Source organism: Meleagris gallopavo, chromosome 7 (genome assembly GCF_000146605.3).
Source record: "Meleagris gallopavo isolate NT-WF06-2002-E0010 breed Aviagen turkey brand Nicholas breeding stock chromosome 7, Turkey_5.1, whole genome shotgun sequence".
Lineage (NCBI taxonomy): Eukaryota > Metazoa > Chordata > Aves > Galliformes > Phasianidae > Meleagris > Meleagris gallopavo.
This window is the reverse complement of record NC_015017.2, coordinates 33,066,795-33,085,155: the sequence shown is the minus strand read 5'-3', so window position 1 is coordinate 33,085,155 and position 18,361 is coordinate 33,066,795. Positions and strand designations below refer to the sequence as shown.

Sequence of the window (18,361 nt, the reverse complement as noted above, 5' to 3'; positions counted from 1 at the left end):
TTCTAAGATTTAGAAGCACTTAGCTGGGAATTTAGTACTCAGTTTATGAAATGCAGTTTCTCCATTTGTTGATATGGATCTATTCTGCACAGTGCTTGTGGACTGTTTGCAGTGGGAATAATTGGGTGCACAACAAATAGAGACTGAACAGACACACAAAGTACTCCACTCTGTGTACTATGCATCTGGCTTCTCCTCTTGTTCTGGCTGAAACCTGACAAATCTTTAATTAATAAAATCAAAATAACGGCTTATAAAGAAGTTTTTCATATGCTGATACCACATGTAGGGCCCATATCTGTCAGCAAAAGGTGATGGACCCTAAAAACATCCGTGATAGTCTCACAGGTACAAATCTTTAAGGGAACAATTTGAGGAAAATACTGCTTTTAAAACACTAATGTGTATTTTTGGTATCTGTGAGAAATGTTTTCTTTCTCTGAGCCAAATACTGTGAATTGCCACACAAAAGACCATGGAATGGCCCAGACTCTAAGTGATAAGGAAACCAAGCAGCTCATTGTGCAGCCCTTCACAGCAGGGGTGGTAGGGAAAGCTGCCTTTCAATCATTCAAGCACCTCTTGAATGCTAAGGATGGCACTGACCTTCTTGGCCACCTGGGCACACTGCTGGCTCATGTTCAGCCGGCTCTCAACTAACATCTCCAGATCATTTGCTGCCACATAAGATCTGGTTTTACGTTCTTTTGTGTCTATAACACCTTTTACCCTCCACCCAGTAAACACCATCTTTGTGTTTATCTTTAAAAGCATACCATCATCAATATTTCATTGATTACTTTGGGCACAACTTTTATGGGCTCCACGGCTTGATTGTTTGTGAAGCAGAAGTTAAATTAATAGATGGAAGATTTCAACAGTTTTGCCAGGACAGTCTGCTGGAGAAGCAGCTTAGAAAGCTTTGATAGCACAGCAGCAATGAGTAAATGCAGAGGCATTTAAATAGCTGCATAATATGAGGCAAAGCGTGATAGAAGGATATGCACACACAAAAGAAACCCTGATGATGCAAAGACACAGGTTGTCTTTATGAGAACAAATACACAGGTCATAATTTGAGAGTGTGACTTTAAATTACCATAAATATTCTCTAAGTTAAAAATAATCGTGGACGAGTTGCATTGTGAAAAGATTCCTTTAAATATCAGTATATGTCAATTTGTACTGCTGGTTAAAGAGGAAAGAGACTGGAGATCGAGAAGGCTTCTGACACTGAGATGAAATTTCCAGCCCTGCATAGTGCTGCTGTCACCTGAAGGTATTCATTTGATCTTACTTTTCCTTGGTTTCTAATATTAAAATGTAATACTTTTCTTCACCTTGCCTGGCTCGCATCTTTTTATTGTAAATAACTTCAGGCAGCATTTGTCTATTACTACACAATAGCCCAGGATAATTAGGCTTTTATCATCATTAAGGAAATACCGAATGTAAACAACAATGAAAACAACACTAAAAAAATAACAAGACCAATGTTGATATGATATGCACTACTGTCTCTGGGGATAGAGAATTTCTGTATCACAGATGTACATCTCCTGGCACTGAGAAGATCTTTATTCCAGAAAAGTCCAACTGAATTCAATCAAACTGCTGAGGCTTAATTACCACTCACATGTAAAGAGAGTAGAATCTACTCAATGGAAGAGTTACACAACTTTTGCCCCCAGAAGTTGCCCAGCCAATTTATCATTCATCATTTTGAGAATTGGTTTACTTATATTTAAACAGAACAGGGTAGAGTAGGGTAGGGTAGAGTAGATCAGCATACGTACATTAGAGATACAGTTAAAGTTTCACTAAGAACTAGGGGACATGAAGCAGGAAGAGGTTACAAAAGATATGTCCAGACTCTTCCCATCTACTTGATACACCTCAACAATAATCAGTATGGAACATGAAAAAAACAGGAGTAAAAAAGTGTGTGTTTGGTAAAGCCATTTACTGCCTCTAACATCTAAATTGTTTCCTCCACCAGTCTCAGGATACTTTCATCACTGAGAGAACCCCTACAAAGACCTGCACTGCGAATCTTTACACGGTAGAAACAAGAATTTATGTAATCATGGTTTCATTTTTGCTGTTTAGACAACCTGCCTCCTGTGTTCCAGGCCCCCTCCAGCCAGCTGCTGACATTTATTGGTGAGAATTTTGTTTACCAGTTAACAGCGGTGGATCCGGAAGGGTCAGCTGTGCTATTCATCTTAGAGGCTGGGCCACAGGATGCCAGGCTCTCTCCCGCTGGCCTTCTTATCTGGAAAGTTGATTCAGAAGAAATGCAGACCTTTGAATTCACTGTGTCGGATGAATGCAATGCGCTGAGCAGATACACTGTTGAGGTAAGGAAAAAATACTTTAAAGAAAAGGACAACACACCTGTTTATCATGTTCTCATTTTGGCACAGTTGTCATTATAACTAATAATTTGTTACTGTCTAAAAAAAAAAAGATTTCAGCTATTTCCTCATAAACCCTCATGTTATGTAACATAGCAATAATAATCAATTAATGGAATAAATATCTCTGAGAACGTAGAAACTATATATACAATGAATAAGAGAGAGTGCTATTGATTGCTGTTTGAAAGAACTCTCTTCTAGAGCCTGTTAATGGTTCATTAATCTGCTTTAAAATTCACATTCTGCATTTGGATCACAGAAAAAGAAAAAAAAGCATATAACATAAAAGACTGAGTTTTAGCTATAAAAGGGAGATTATAACTCATTCTCAATGATATCTTTAGAGGGTGTCTTGCTCTTATGCCATTACTCCACACTTCAAGTTTCTTGGCAGAGCTCGTGCATGACTTTATTGCATAGCCTAACATTAATCCCATGATAGGATGAGCTAATAAAGTGGGATGCAGAACCCTGGCACAAGAACAATTTTGTGAAGAAAAGGATATTTTTCCTACAGACTCTAATTTCTACTCATTCAAACTACTCGCATCAAAAATACCGATCTGCTGAACACAGGCAGCAAAGGGAAAATGTTTCAAACTAGATCTGCATTTAACAAGATGGGATAGTACAGAGGTTTGAATCTGTTGAAATCCTTTTCTCATCCATATGCAACGTGATTATGGATCTCCATTCCTTGAGAGAGAAAGTGGTAAAAAATGCCACAATCCTCATCCTGACTGGGAGCCATTTATAATGTAAAGCAGTAAGGATGGTACACAGGCAGGCAAAGAGAAGAGATTTTTCATTTCTTTGAAGAATGAGGAACAAATCTTGCCCTCAGACACCATGTAAAAACTGCTGTTAAAGCAAATAGGGCTTCTTTCTCAAAAGAAGTTAGAATGTGCCCCTAAGTGATGAAGAAAAAAATCCCTCTAAAGCCAAGATTCCAGTCAGATAAATAAGTATGCTGAGTACGAGACCGTCTACCTAGACAAAGGAAATTGGTTAGAAATAAGTATTCATAATACTAGACAACGTGCTTGCACTGCAAATCTGGCCTTTCCTGACAGGTACCAATATACCTCTCAGCAATGATTATTCAGAGGAATCTTATCACAACTCTTTTGCCTTCCTCAGGTTCGAGTGAAGCCCTGCAGCTGTCTCAATGGCGGAACGTGTGTTACCAATATTAAATTCCCTCCGGGCCTTGGTGAATATCTGTGTTTATGTCCAAATGGATTTGATGGAGGGCTTTGCCAGGAAGATATTAATGAGTGCAAATCAAACCCGTGCAAAAGCGGAACTTGTGTGGACGGTGTGGACAGCTATGCTTGTCAATGTCCCCCTGGTTTAGGAGGTAAGACATCCTTTCTTCCAGCTCTAACTAAAGACAAATTGCATTTCATGAAATTTTGACTGCAGTGGAACCACAGGAATATGTCAAATGGTCAACATTAGATTCCTCTTCTGACTTAGCTTTTGACAGATAACGTGTAAAAGCAGCAATCTAATTATCCACGCTCAAGGGAAGAAAAAGACCTAGAGGTCTGCAGCCTGAAATGACCATGATAGAGCGGTCAACCACTATATCTCAGCTTCCCCCAGCTCATTTCCCAGCTATCCACATGTGAGATGAGCCAAAGGAAGAAATTTAAGCCTTAGAGAACCACAAGCCCATTGTGCTGTCAGTCATACTGATGAAGCAAAGTCTAAGCTTTTAAGCTGTTCAGGGCTGACCACAATATGATTTTAAGGGATACAGGCAAGAGGAATGATCGTTGCCTCCAGAAAGTTCCTTTCAGAAATGCAGAATATAAAGCATGAAGAGGAGAAATAGAAGGAACTGCAGAGAAGACAGAAGACGTGGCTGCAAGACATACAGTGCATACAGGAACAGAGGGAGTGAGAACCTGAAGCGTCAGGTGAGAGAGCAGCATCTCATAGATCACAGAGGTGAGAGCAGCTTGGAGCTATGCTCAGCTGTGTGGAGCTGCTGCAAGGTGTCACACAGAGCCTTGCACCTCCTCCACACCGGGACCCACACTCCAGCTGCTGGTATCACAGCTTGCTGCCAACACAACAAGCTTTCACATCAGCCCAAACATGCCTTCTTCTGGAGACTCACCGAAGCTGCAGTTTTGTTCGTAGTTTATCCTTTCAGGAGGCAGAAAGCAAATCTGAACATACAGGATTTCTAAATGTGGCCTTTTCTTAGCTTTGCTGCTAGCATCAGTGCCATTTAAAAGAGCAGCCACTTGCACAGTAGTCATTAGTTCGATTAGTCATTGGAAAGGAAAGGTTTTGCCTTACTATCCATTCATGTCAGAGTCAAACCAGCCTCCCAGCAGTGAAGGAAGAGTACTAATAGAAACAGTTTTAAAATATCATATGGACCAGAATCATCTGAAAAGGAAGGAAAAAAAAAAACACCTTAAGCTGAACTCAGATTTCAGTGCTTGAAATCTTCAAAAAAGAATAACTGCTCTGGTCACATATGAAAGCAGGAATGAATTAATGACACCCAAAATACTGACTGCAGTACAGCGCTATATCTCTGAAAATTTCAAGAAGAGGTAACATCAAAAGCACTTAACTGTTACTGCATATGGTATCTACATACAAAAACCATGAACGGATTATCCTCAGTGGGCTCATGGAGGCAGGAAGGCACCCCTCCTCTCCTTCAGGAGTTCATGATGCCTCCTCTGTTTTAGTCATGTGGGATTGAGAGTTCAGACTTCATTATATATAAGATTCCAATAGAGATGAAACAAAAGCAATTCAGATTTGGGAGCTCGCAAAAGTGGCCCAAAAGTTTCACGTCATTCTGATAGTGACTCCAGGTAATAGGACAGTACAGCCAAGATCTTCTATCTAAAGTGTTTATGCCACAAAATACTACTGAGAGAGCTATGCACAAGCTTATGCATAGAGAAAAATGATAGAAAATGAAATTTTGATCAAAATACAAAACTTCAAACAAAATCAACACATCTAGAGTGGCACAGTCTTGAATTCCTCTGGAAATAATTTCCCCAGGGAAATTTGGGAAAATCTTCAGCTGGATTTGGTTACATACTTTAAATATACTGTTGAGAATAATTCTTCACTGCCTTCAAGGACGTAGATTAATGGATAAAAAACAATTCAATGAGTTAACAACATCAGTGTATCTGCTCCTGTTCACTGACCTTCACCAGTTTCTCGTTCCTGAACATAGATGGAATGAAATCAAGCTGTATTATTCCACATAAAATAGTTTGCCATAATTATAATGCTTTGTTTATAAACTCATATGGCGTGTATTCTAAAATGTGGTTCTTATTCTTACATAAACAGTCAAGAATGAAATATCCAACACTTTAGAATAACATGCTTGAAAGCAGCATACATCCAGCTCTGAAAATAAGGACAAAGGACACCTTAATAGCCAGAAAAACACTGCTTTCCTGAATCCTTAAGCCCTGTCAGTTTAGATAAATATGCAGTGATTTTGCTGTACTTCCCTGGCCCAAAAGCTAAAACAGAATCAACAGCAAAATAAAAATATGATTGAGTGAAACAGAAATACATCTCAAAATTTTAATAGCAGGTGAGAAATTATAAGCAAATGGAGCTGAAAGCCAGCTGGGAAGGGGATGATTTTACTTCAGGGAAGGTTCTGTGACAACAATAAAATCTCATCCTTGGTGCTGTGTTTATGTCTCAGTTCCCCAGAAAACCATCAATAATCTAATGAGAAGGCAATGCTATACTGCTCAAGTGACAGCATCATTTCACCATCAAATCTTTACAAATGATAGGGAACAGGTAGTAGAAACAAAATGTTAACTCTTTTGAGAGCTTCCAAAACACCACTGCAAGAGAAGAAGGATAAAGAACAAAGTGTTTTGCTGAATGGTAGCAATTCAGGTGCATCTGTGTATCTCTGGCAGCCTAAGTGCACAATGCAGAAATAGGAACAAAGCAGGGAAAGTCATAGGAAAATGTGAGAGGATGATGACTCCAGAATTATTAATACTTCCAATTTCTGCAGAGGTTAACACATGCTTATCTCATTGTATGTTCAAAGCTCATTCATTCTCCTGCACCAGTGTTAACAAGAATTCCTATTGTTTCTTCTTTTGGTCACTGAAAGCAAGAGTCTTATCTTCTTGAGAACAAAACACCTCCTTGAAAAAACTGTATCTAAATCATAAAAAACCATCCTTTCTTTTCCTATGTATCCATTCATTAATATGGGGGCAGAGGGGAAGAGAAGGAAACTGGAAAAAAAGAAATTGTTCACAGTTTGTAATAACCTTACAGTCTTTCAATGAGATTTCCTCTTCATTTAGATTCAGCTTAACTTCAACACAGTCAAAAAGTCCTTCTCTACATCTGTAGGTGGTCAGCTCCTCTCAAGGCATGAAAGGAGTTGATCTTCTCAGCCAATTTCTCATGCAGGGACAGAGAAATAGAGCTGGGAAGGAAACAGATGTTTCAACCTTGCAGCCTAAAGATGTTTTATTCCTAATATTTTCATTTGTGTGGTAGCAGTGTCAATAGAATTGGGACTCCCTTGTATTGCAGCACACTGGAGGTCACGCGAGCACAGTAACTGACATTTCTTGTTGAAGACAATTTTCTATCAATTTCTACTGCCTCTCCAGCAACCTTCAGCAAAGTTTAAGACTTTCCAAATGTTCTCCACAGACACTGCTGGAATAACATTATGCCAACATTGATCAGACAGCATTTAAAACTGTCTCTTTGAGTGAAACGGAGTGGTGCTTGTGTAGTTCTACATTTAAGTTGGTTGAGTGGGTTTTAAAATTTAGGCTGTTATTTATGGTTTTCCTTTGCTTTTTGGAATTCTCTCATTTTTGAGATTTTAAAGCCAGCCCTCTGCTAAATAGTGTGGGGGAAAGAGGGAAAAGAGGAAAATGGATTGAGGGAGAAGCAGATCTTGTTACCCAAACTGGGAACTTCATTCCTACTTTGATTGCCCATAGTATCATATTTCATCTTTAAACTATACTTAAGGAAAGAAAATAATTACTAATCTAAATGGAAGAAAACTCATTCAATATTTCCCACAATATGATGTCTAATAATTTCCTAATGTGTCATCAGACAGCAGTATCAGACAGAAATAGCATGATGCTATCAACATGCTAATTAAATTATACAGTACAAACAATAATCCAAAATGTAACAAAAGAGAAAAAATAATACCTGTAACACTAGGTGATGTCCAACATGCATAAAACAAGGAGTGCTTTCCTAAGCAAGAAGCGTGCACAAGTTGAACAACTTCTATTCAGATGGCAGCAGAAAAGGGACGTGACTTTTGTTCTGCTGTTCTTTTTTTTTTACTGCCCACAAGAGAAAGCAGGCATGAGAAGGTGAAGTCACTAGCTTCACTGAGGCAGCAAACCAAGAGAGACTTCAATTATATTTTCTTACATGACGATGCTATTTTAACTTGAAAGGAGCTGTGGAACCTATCTGAAACACTGAAGAAATGAGAGATTATGCTGCAGAAGATGAATAACAATGTTCTGTTTCTTTAATTCAGTCTTCTGTGACAAATTTGCATTTTGAAGAAAGAAGTTTTAAGAATAAAAAGAGATTCTATCTTAGTCAACCTGAATATCCAAATAAGGAACAAGCCATTCTGCACCTTATGCACCAGAAAGTCCATTTCTTGGGACTTCCCAGAAAGTGTCCCAGTCTCGTTGGGTATTCTACAAGGAGAAAAGAACAGAGGGCATTCCTTAATACAGATCTTATGGGATAGTTCAAGACTGGGCTACATGTTCCAGTAACCAACAGCAGTCAAGCAAATTTTCTTAAGTGGCATATTCAGCAGCATGTTTATCTGAAGCTCAAGTGAGACTGTAAACAACACTGTATTTGATTACCCACATCATTTCATGTTCAGATAGTCATTTTAGCTTTGGGGTCAGCTTCCTCTGCAGGTATCTATTCATTCATCCAGTGCTGTGACTGAACATGAATTACTTCAAGGGATTTTAAAATGTTTACATCCGAAATCAGCAATAGCCACGATCCATTGTTTGGAGTTTAGATCTTACAGTAGCTTATCTTCTGAATGCCAGCTCTGCGGCTCAGAGACATTTTCAGACAGTTCCTTCAAATTTTAATTTAAATAGAAAAATCTGTTTTTTTTTTTTATTTGATCATTCTGTCAGATTCACCTTTAGCCAGACTCTATCAGGCTGTTGTACAATAAGCTATTAATAGTGTGACATTCGTATAGAAATGAAAAGCACGGAGTGTCAGTATGCGACTCTTTGTATCCTAAAGCTAAAATGGGTACATTGGCTGCTTTGGTGTATGACAAAGATCTCACATAAACATGATAACAAAAACAGCAGGTAAGACATGAAAGGCAGAGCAATAATTTATTTAATAAGCACAGCTTTTTAGGAGCTATAGTCCTAAGTTCAGCACTCCTGGTGCGAACAAGAACAGTACTAAATAGTCTGATAAAAATACGTTTAAGGCCAATTGTGGGGAAATTGATGCTAACGTGAGTGACATCCCCTGTAATGAGTTCACAGATGAGAAATAAGCCTCAGTCTGAATGAACATTTGAGCTGAAGAATAAACAAGGAATATCTCCTGATTATTAACCTCCGCTTGTCTTGCCACAGGGCTTACTTGTCAGGAAGACAAGAATGAATGTGAAGAAGGTCTGTGTTTTCCTGGAGTGTCCTGCATGAACACCTTTGGATCATACGTATGTGGAATCTGTCCAAGTGGGATGGAGGGAAATGGTAAAACTTGCAAATGTAAGAGCATGATTTGTTATAATAGAAGGGTAAAAATGGGCCCACTTCTACTGCTGTTATCCTCAATTGAATACTTTGTCATTCACTTCAAGGACAGACTTTTAAATATACAAATCAGACTACTGTCATCTTATATTAATATGGATAATTGCAAATTGGTCTCAGTTTGCTGTTTTTCACTGCAGTTTAGTTTCATTTTGATAAGAATTAACACCATAGCATACAAAAAAGGTATTTTTCAGATGTCAGCCAGATAATTTGCCAAGGACGTTCTCCAGGTTCCCCACTACTTCTCTCCTAAATAAATCATCCACTAACAAGTAGCTGGGGAGCACCTCCAGGATTAGTTCTGTTCTGAGTGAATGCTGAGCGGAATGGATGTGGGGTAAGAAGAGGTAGTTCCATGTGCAAATCCTTTACAAATTTCACCTCTCTGAGGTGTATTTCATGAGAGGGCGAAGCTCACAGCTCCTGAGCTTACGTTTGGCATGAGGACATGCCACAGATCCAAGCAAGCAAAATAAAAGGCCGGGAACAATTTAACACTTTTTCAGTATGCATTGCTGAGGCAGTTCTCTGCAAACTCTTGAGCAGGAACTGACTTTGCACTACACTGAGACCTTTCCACTGCATGAGATGTGAAATACCCACACTCTGCTTTTTTCAGTCACACACACACGTGAGTCTTCTCCAATAATGACATTTGGTGAGCAAGGACAAGAAAACTCAACATTTGATGTATTCTGCACCTGGTTGTTGGGGTTTCCAATCAAGTCCAAGAAGAAACTGATGCAGATGTTAACTTTTTCTTATATTGGCTGCCAAAAGAAAAAACTGATTTTGTCTGGTTTACTAAGAATCCCCTCAATCATATTGCCAAACATCTGTATAGAAATGTTTTCTTTAATGTCTTGTTTAGCCATGCTAATTATTCCAAAGTGATTTTGCACCTGTTTCATGATTTTCTATTTTTCTAGCTAATTTGACTAACAAGGAAATTTATACAAAATCATGCTCAAAATAGATCAGAATGATAACTTCTTCCTATGCATTTTTTAATTGCAGATATATTTCCTTATTTCTAAAATACATGTTTGTTAGAGCAAGCAAAATAGAGTAACTAGAAATCATCCTTCCTTCTACTAACACACAGGCTTAACATGCCCATCCATACTTCCCTCACTGAAGGGTAAAGGCTTCTCAGAGGAAGGAGAAATCTGAAATAATTTTATAACTGCTAAAGTGGTTCATAGCTCGCTGCATTATTCAACATATATAAGTTTCATAGACTCGGGCTTTGCTAGGAGCACAGAAAATCCAGGGCAACAGTTGTGTAACTCAGAACAAATGCAGACTTGCCAATCCCTAGATCATCCAAGAAATTCTCTTCAAATTTTGTGTAAATTGGTATTTTCAAAAGGTTCCAGCAATCAGCTTTTCTCTTTACGTTTACATATACTTAGCACAGATAATTTGAAACACACAAAGTTTGCAACTGAGCTAAAGCCAACAAACACACACAACGCAGTTTCAGGCAGAAGCTTTCAAGGAGAGACAGGAATCAAACAAACTTCATTTGTGCACTGTCTTCATCCAACACCACACGCAGCACCGAGACCCGATGCCTTCCTACTGCCCTTAGCTCAATAAAAGATCACTGTGCATATTAAGTATGTCTCTCAGATAAGCAAGGATTATTGAGTTTGTGCATTGTAATTTTTTTCTGTATTTGTGTAGAAGCTTTGCTGAATGTCAGCAGCTGACTCACCTGATTTGCCTTTATTTGCTTGATGGTCAGCTTCCAGAGCAAACTGATGTCAAACTATCTGATTTGCTGTTATTGTTGCTTTTTATCATCAATCAAAGCTAGTCCCTTAACACCTCGTTTCCTTGTCTCCATGTTTTCTTCTTACAGCTGTGCTTGCTGCTGACTTTACAAAAGCTTTAATCATTGACAACAACAATGGCAAAGGTGATTTGAACAAAACTGAGGTTGAGTGGCCACTGCAACCCTTAGAGGCAAAGAATTCTCCTGTAATTAAGAATTTTAACATAAGCGCTAATCGTGGTAGGTATACAAGGATACAAATTATTTTTCAGCTGTTCAGAGACTCATTAAGGCCAGAAAAGGCCACTAAGATCGCCTAGTCCAACCATTGAACCATACCACGATGTCCTCTAAACTATGCCTACATTGCAGTTTACATATTCAGAAATCATGCATTTAACCATTTTAACAGCAAACTTAAACCGTTTGTAATACATCACAGAAAGATAGAGTTAAAATCTCCTCAACACATCAGCCTGTAGATTGCTGCTAAACAATTTTGCAAGGGAAAAGAGCCCTTAGAGCAGTAACAATCAGACTGGTCAGGCTTAAGTACAACCTCATCAGTTTTAAGACAGAACACAATCACTCCAAATCATAGTGATCAATGGAAAACAAGATGGTAAGAATGACAGCTTATGCCAACTTGCCATAAACAAGTGATGCTGAATTTTATTCCATCATCTGACTGGCAGTCACTGCATTAAGACCAAGCTTTGAGCATAAATCAATATGACTACAGCAGATGCTTTTCCCAGAATATTTGTGACTGTCATCATTACAGCAGAACCCAGAGCACAGCAGCACTTTCAAAAAAGAGTGTATATTGCTTATGTTGACCCACTTCTAATCAGTATTTCGTTTTTCCTTGATTTCCTAGTGAGAGCAGGGAAGAGAATAATTTAGACTTGGTATATCTGTTTTGTGGGGACATATGTGGGAGAAAATAGCCTTTTTTTTGTCACCTTCTTTTACACGTCTGTGCCAGGCTAGCCAAAACGTAAGCAGAAAATGATTTTTCTACGTATCTGTCATATTGTTGTATGCAACATGCAATGACAACACTGGAAATGCTTGAGAATCATGATAGAGACTTCATGGAGGCCATTATAAATGATCTACAACCATCATTAAGATTTTATTCATCATCTGTTCTCTATCGACACTATTAAATATTTCACAGGGAGTTCATATTTGTGCTATTCAGTGACATCATAAGTGATAAAATACCATATACTACCACTGTTTAATTTAGCACATATTTCTAAGATAATTAAAATAGTCTCTTGTCATACAAGGTTCAACATTTGAAGATAATTTCTAGATCAGAAACATAAGCACTTGTCAGTGAATTCTTAAAGATAAGGTATATATGTCCTATAAGATTTGGTGATTACTTTCCAATTATATGAGACCAGAATGATATTTGAATAATAGATTCTTACTCAGTTAATCTTTCACTTACGCTGAAAATTACAGTTTCTATATTATCAATGATAAATGCCTAACAGTTTTGAGTTATAAGCTTGTAAATATGTAGAAGACTAATAAATCTTGCTTTAATGAGAAACAGCTGTTCTGTTACACTGCCTACAGGACATTCTCATACTTGGCACAAGGTTTGGGAACACTCTGCATTAATTACTCTTCAACAGAATAAAAGCAGTTAAAAAACTTGAGCTGGGTTTAGACATACTTACTTGTATATATGCATTTTGTCTGAGAAATGATAAATAAACATGTTTGAACTTTCTTTTTTTTTCCTAGGCCATGCAGCACATCAGCCCCGTGTTACCACCTGTGCCAATAGGCCATGCTTCCCTGGAGTTCTGTGTTTCAATAGGAAACCCCCTTACGTTGGCTATGTCTGTGGCCGATGTCCAACAGGGTTTTTTGGAAATGGCCGAACCTGCAGCAAAGCCTCCAGACCAGGTACTTTCTAATTTTTGGAATTTTTAAATAGTTTTTTGCAGACAATGGCTATAAGTGAACCTGAAGTAGTATGGCATTACAATACAATGTGCTTTAAAGTCAAACCCCAGTGCCTTTTTTCCAACTGTGAATACTCTTACCTGACAAACAGCACGTCCTATTTCAGGAGTCCCTGTCTCTCAGCAATGAGATTCAACCTCTCATTTGCCACTAGTAGAATTCTTCAGGACAGGACTTATGAGATGTACGAATCACCACATCTGTATTTCTGCTGCCGCACAGACATATGATTTCAAAACATGTTTCCTCCTCCGTGGGATAGGAACATGACGCATGCCAATTCCACTCTACTTTCCTTCCCTCCTAACTCATTTGTGGCAAGGCATCTATTCTCCAAGGTAACCTGTGAAGGTGATGATGAACAAAGTGCCATGTAAGAACAACTATAGCAGCAACATGATGGCAACAGATAATTAAAACACTTCAACAGCATCCTTTGTAGCCTAAGCAGCATTCTTCCTTTGGGAGTTCTGAAACTCAGCTGGCCCATTAATCTCTGAGGACTGATCATTAGAAGAGGTCTTCTGTTATGACAGGAGGAAAGCTGGGTCCTGACCTCAAGCAGAAAATGGCAATAGCATAGCAACCACTTATCAGTCATCCAATCTTGCTCTCTCTCAATGAAATTCTCATAATTCAATGCCTAGTTCTCTAGGGATAGTCTGGATGGCTGTACTCTTTTCACTGCACAGAGTGATTTGCCAAGAGAACTGATGTTTATTCTCTAATAGAAGTAGTTATTAGGTCAAGTTCCCTGTTTTTCCTCTAAATCTTTTTCTTAAGCATTCAAGACAGACTCACTTGAAACGTATTAGGGTATTCCCTGACCTCCTACACTTTACAGACCTACTCTCACTCCTCATTCTGTATCCAAATGAATGGCTATTACCTAGGTGTTGTATTTTAATGCACACTTTCAAAGCCAAAGCAATTTTACTGTTTAGAGTGGATATCATCCTCTCTTTTTGAACTATAAATTGATTTTAGCCAGTTCTCAGAATTTAAAGGTCACAAAAAATAGAACTAACATTTTCCTCGCTCTGTCTTGCAATGGGTATGTACATTGTATTAGTTTATCTGAGGCATAACGTCAGCTATTGACTGTTCTGTAACTTGGTGAAGCTGTAAAAGCAGTTGAGCAAAAAACTATAAATCACTATGCATATAAATAAAAAAACATTTCTGTCACTGCCCAAAGTTCTACCTTGCCATTAATTGCATAATGGGATATATGTTATATACTCCAAAAGTTATTTCAGTGCTGCTGAATAAAAAAAATATTCTGCAGCTATTTATACCTTAAATCAAACAAATCTTTAGCTCTCTTCTCAGTCTTAGAAACAATTTTCATTTTTTCTGGGCTTCAGGAACTGTAACTGCATTACTTTCTATCTTTCTTGCCTTATGTAAGATGTCTGTATGTTTCTAAGCCATGGGCAAGACCAGCCTTTAAGACAGTCATGTTCCTCAAGATTAAATGAGAACAGTCCTTCATTTTTGTATTTAGAAATGAAATAAATTTCTACAGCTTTATGTGTCCTAATTTATAACTAAAATGATCGGTTTAACTCTCTTACACATGTGCTTTGCTAGTTCAAGCAGAAGTATTGTACAATATTGATGATTAAAAGATAACAGACAAAAAGGAATGAATTTTCAATTAACTTTATGTACAGTTACGGATTAAGAATATTGTGAAATCCTCCCTCTTAAAATAATAGCTTCTCTCTCTTGTAATTTACGCTGTCATTCTTCAAACAAAACAGAACAAATCCTCTTCAGCTTCCTGCAGTGCTTATGAAAGTACTGAGATTACATATGCCCCTTCTTCCCAACTCTAACTTCAATGTAAAAACGTTCGTTAATTCCTATTTTGTACTTTTATTAGCTGTTTCTGACGTGAAGTTATACTCAATTGTTACTATTTAAGGATTAATGGATAAGTATGCTTTCATATAGAAATCACAAAAATTACCCAACTGCCTTTTTAGTCTACAGAGAAAAAATTATGCCAGAAGAAATTTTTTTCCTAAGTCCCTGTGACAAAGAAGACGCACTTAAAAGCCCTTCAGTTTTGATTTCTAATCAGCAAAATACATTTGCTCAGCGTCGATATGTGATAGGTATTAATCTTTTGATGTACTTGGCATACAGCAAACTCCATATTTTCCATAAACAATTTTCTAAGCTCCCCTTGGCTGCTCTGCCAATAGTGTAGGGCTTACTTCTTTTCTCACATGCTTTAACCTGGTTGGTATCAATAGTCTGTGTCAGTTTAAGTCAATCAGACTTGATGGCAATAATTTTTGAGGTCCATCAGATTAGTCTTGAGGAGCAAAAATTCAAGTATCAAAAACCCTTATGGAAATTCATACATAAATGATACGTTTTAAAAATGCATTCTCATATGTAATGTTTTCAGGTAAGCAAAAAAAGAAAAAAGTATTTCTCTCCCTCCAAAATCCGTAGAGCAGATGACCTATATTTTTTTTAAATTTACTAGAAGCGTCAACAGTCTCTTAACTTTGCTGTCAGTGCAATAAGAAGGAAAGTCTCAGGAATTTAAATCTTCACTGGGCACATTTCACATTTGTTTAAAACATCTGTTATCTTGTTGTTGGAGAACCACATCTGCTATACCAAACCTTGCTGTATCATAGGCCATATTTTCAGCATAAAGAAAATGAATATATCTGGATGGGGATGCTGGTGATGTGACTGCAGGTTTCAATATTAGGTCTCATCAGATACTACCAGTATTCTTCTAGACTGTTTCATCACTCTCAGTCTCAGAGATACCCATCTGTTTGAACTTTTTTTCATCAGGTTAGAGACGTAGTTGTCATCACTAAGATTTATTTTTTTCCTATTAGTAAATCAGCAACTTTACTGGACAAAGCAGTGCCACATCCATCACCGATAAAAGATTGCTCAGAGTCAGCTTGTTCTGCCTCTTCTGGTTTAAGGAGCCAAAGATCAGGGGAGAGAATTATTTTATGATCTCTGTAAGTGAGTTCTGCTCTTTCCATTCTGAGCACCACTGCAGACACTCCTGCCACAGCAGTTAATTTGCAGTATTGTAGACATTTGCCACTTGATATAGTTTTGGATTTGCCAGCTAATTGTTATGTTTATGTCCTCTATTTTAAACTATTCCAGTACCTGCAGTGTGCTTCTGAACTCGCTTCGATTTTACATCAGGCAAACCTCTGTGACCTTCTAATTTGTACCACTGTCAGATCAACACCCAGGTGTGAATTTAAAAGCTGAATACAGTATTTGAATTAGAAGAAGGGATTCATTTGAACACATAGTGCTCCAGAAGAGCACTAACACATAAGAACCTATTATTCTTAACTTTCAGCTTTGAAATCATTGTCGTCATTGTTAACAGTCATCAGTGATCACTGTCCATGAAAAATAAATAACTCCTTGAAAATAAGAGTTTTGGTTGCCAACGCAAGGCTCCAGCTCTGGTCCTAACTGCAAGACTAGGGACTTCTTGCTGCCTGGAACTAATTTAACGATTTTACTTCAAGAAGCAACTAAAGAACGTAGTAGAATCCTTTCATCAAACAGAATTGATGAATTTGCATTAAAAAGATCAAGGCTCAAATTCCAGTCTTACTTACAAGAGTGTAAATCAGAAGTGATTCCATTAAATGAAGAGCACTGCCCTAACAGCATGAGCCTAGGGAGGATGAAAAATGTGTAAATGTAGGCACATCACACACAGAACTTCCAGCTACAAAGTCTGTATGTACTGGCAAATATAGATACAACACTCACACACTTTACAGCATTCAGAGGATGCTGTACAATGAGAAACCAATTGGTCCTAACTGTTTACATGACACTTGGTTGAAGGCAGCAATATTTCAGTGCTGCAGTCATCAGCTGTGAAGCTGTCTGAGAAGCTTGCAAAAAAGACATAATAGAAATGCAAAATAAATAGAAAATTAAATACTGCTTCGATCTGGCTCTGTATGGTAACAGATCTCAGCTGCCTATTCTTGTGGGTTCTGAAACTGGGAAGCATTGCCTACGGCTGACTCTGACCATTGAAATCCTGGACACAGAGTTCAACTTTAATCTTTGGAACTTGCGTTGGAATTTGCTGATCCCTTTCCTAAACTATGTTTCAGTGTTTCTATTTTGTGTATTTCAGGCTCAAATGTACATTTTCGCAAACTGACCAGTTGTGATGGCTCCTTCTAGGAGTATGCGATGAAATGGCAGATGAAGTGTGGTTAGAAATGACACACAAAGACATCCCATACAAATTTAGGTTCATGAAAACACATTTCTGCAAGTTATATACCAGTAATCATCAAGAGGGTCAGCCGGACATTTTGCACATAAGCTGTGACCCTTTTCTGCCCTCTGAGTAGGCAACTGCTTCTGAAAGGCCACTTCTGTACTTACCAGAGTAGAAAGAGAACCTGAGAGTCTTTTAGATGGTTTTTTCCTCCTTTGGAATACCTAATACAACATCATGGATTTTCAGAAAAAATACAACAAGAGCCCCCACAGTATATGCTGTGACCCACACATAATAACTAAAGTAGGCACAGTGGGAATAATATGTTTAGATAGTTTAAAATACAAACAGTTTCCAGTTTCACTGATCCTTATACTCTGTCAATCCAGAATTCGTTAAGTGCATCCAATCCAGATGATATATTCAGGAAATGATGTAGCTCAGCAATGAAGCCCAATGAAGCCCAAGCCATAAAACCACTAGGAAAGAGGACTAAGCTATATGCCATGAATAATATTTACATTCAATCAGAGCATCAAGCACAGATTAAATTTCTCTCCTACCAAGAATGTGCCATCTTTTGCTTAAGCAATCCCTATGCCATCATGACTTTTAAGTGATAATAAAAACTCAGTCTCCAAGAAATAATCTATAGAGGATAGAGGCCCTATAGGGGTCTTTGTTGATGTTGTTTTCTTTTATTTGGTTCTTTTTTTTTAATGTTAGCAGAATAGAGAGCAAGACTATCTCCTTAAAATTTCCAATCCTATTTAATCATCTGGCTATAACAGCTCTAGCTTTTAATGTGAGCCAACCCTGTTTCCACAAATTTGATAATGTTGTTGTTTTCTTAAAGGCACTTAGAAGCCTTTTAAAATTATAACTCATGCTGGACCAACACCCTGGCCTCACTCAAGCGATGCGAGAGTTTTGCCACTCAATATAGAAGGAAAGCCAAAGATAATGAAAAGGACTGGTAAACAATACAAAGTGGAATAAATTACAGTGGGGAGAAAGGGAAACCCATTATCTTCTTTGTAGCTATTAAAGCCTATAT

General features: G+C 37.9%; 1 protein-coding gene across 1 annotated transcript in view; it reads left to right on the top strand.

Moving 5' to 3' along the window:
- LOC100542745 (von Willebrand factor D and EGF domain-containing protein-like) overlaps nucleotides 1–18,361 on the top strand; it is a 57,161-nt gene that overhangs the window by 36,797 nt on the left and 2,003 nt on the right. The window contains exons 10-14 of the mRNA XM_010714096.3: nucleotides 2,110–2,360; nucleotides 3,561–3,780; nucleotides 9,086–9,223; nucleotides 11,139–11,291; nucleotides 12,819–12,983. Coding sequence (XP_010712398.1) covers nucleotides 2,110–2,360; nucleotides 3,561–3,780; nucleotides 9,086–9,223; nucleotides 11,139–11,291; nucleotides 12,819–12,983 — 927 coding nt within the window. The remainder of the gene's footprint in view (nucleotides 1–2,109; nucleotides 2,361–3,560; nucleotides 3,781–9,085; nucleotides 9,224–11,138; nucleotides 11,292–12,818; nucleotides 12,984–18,361) is intronic.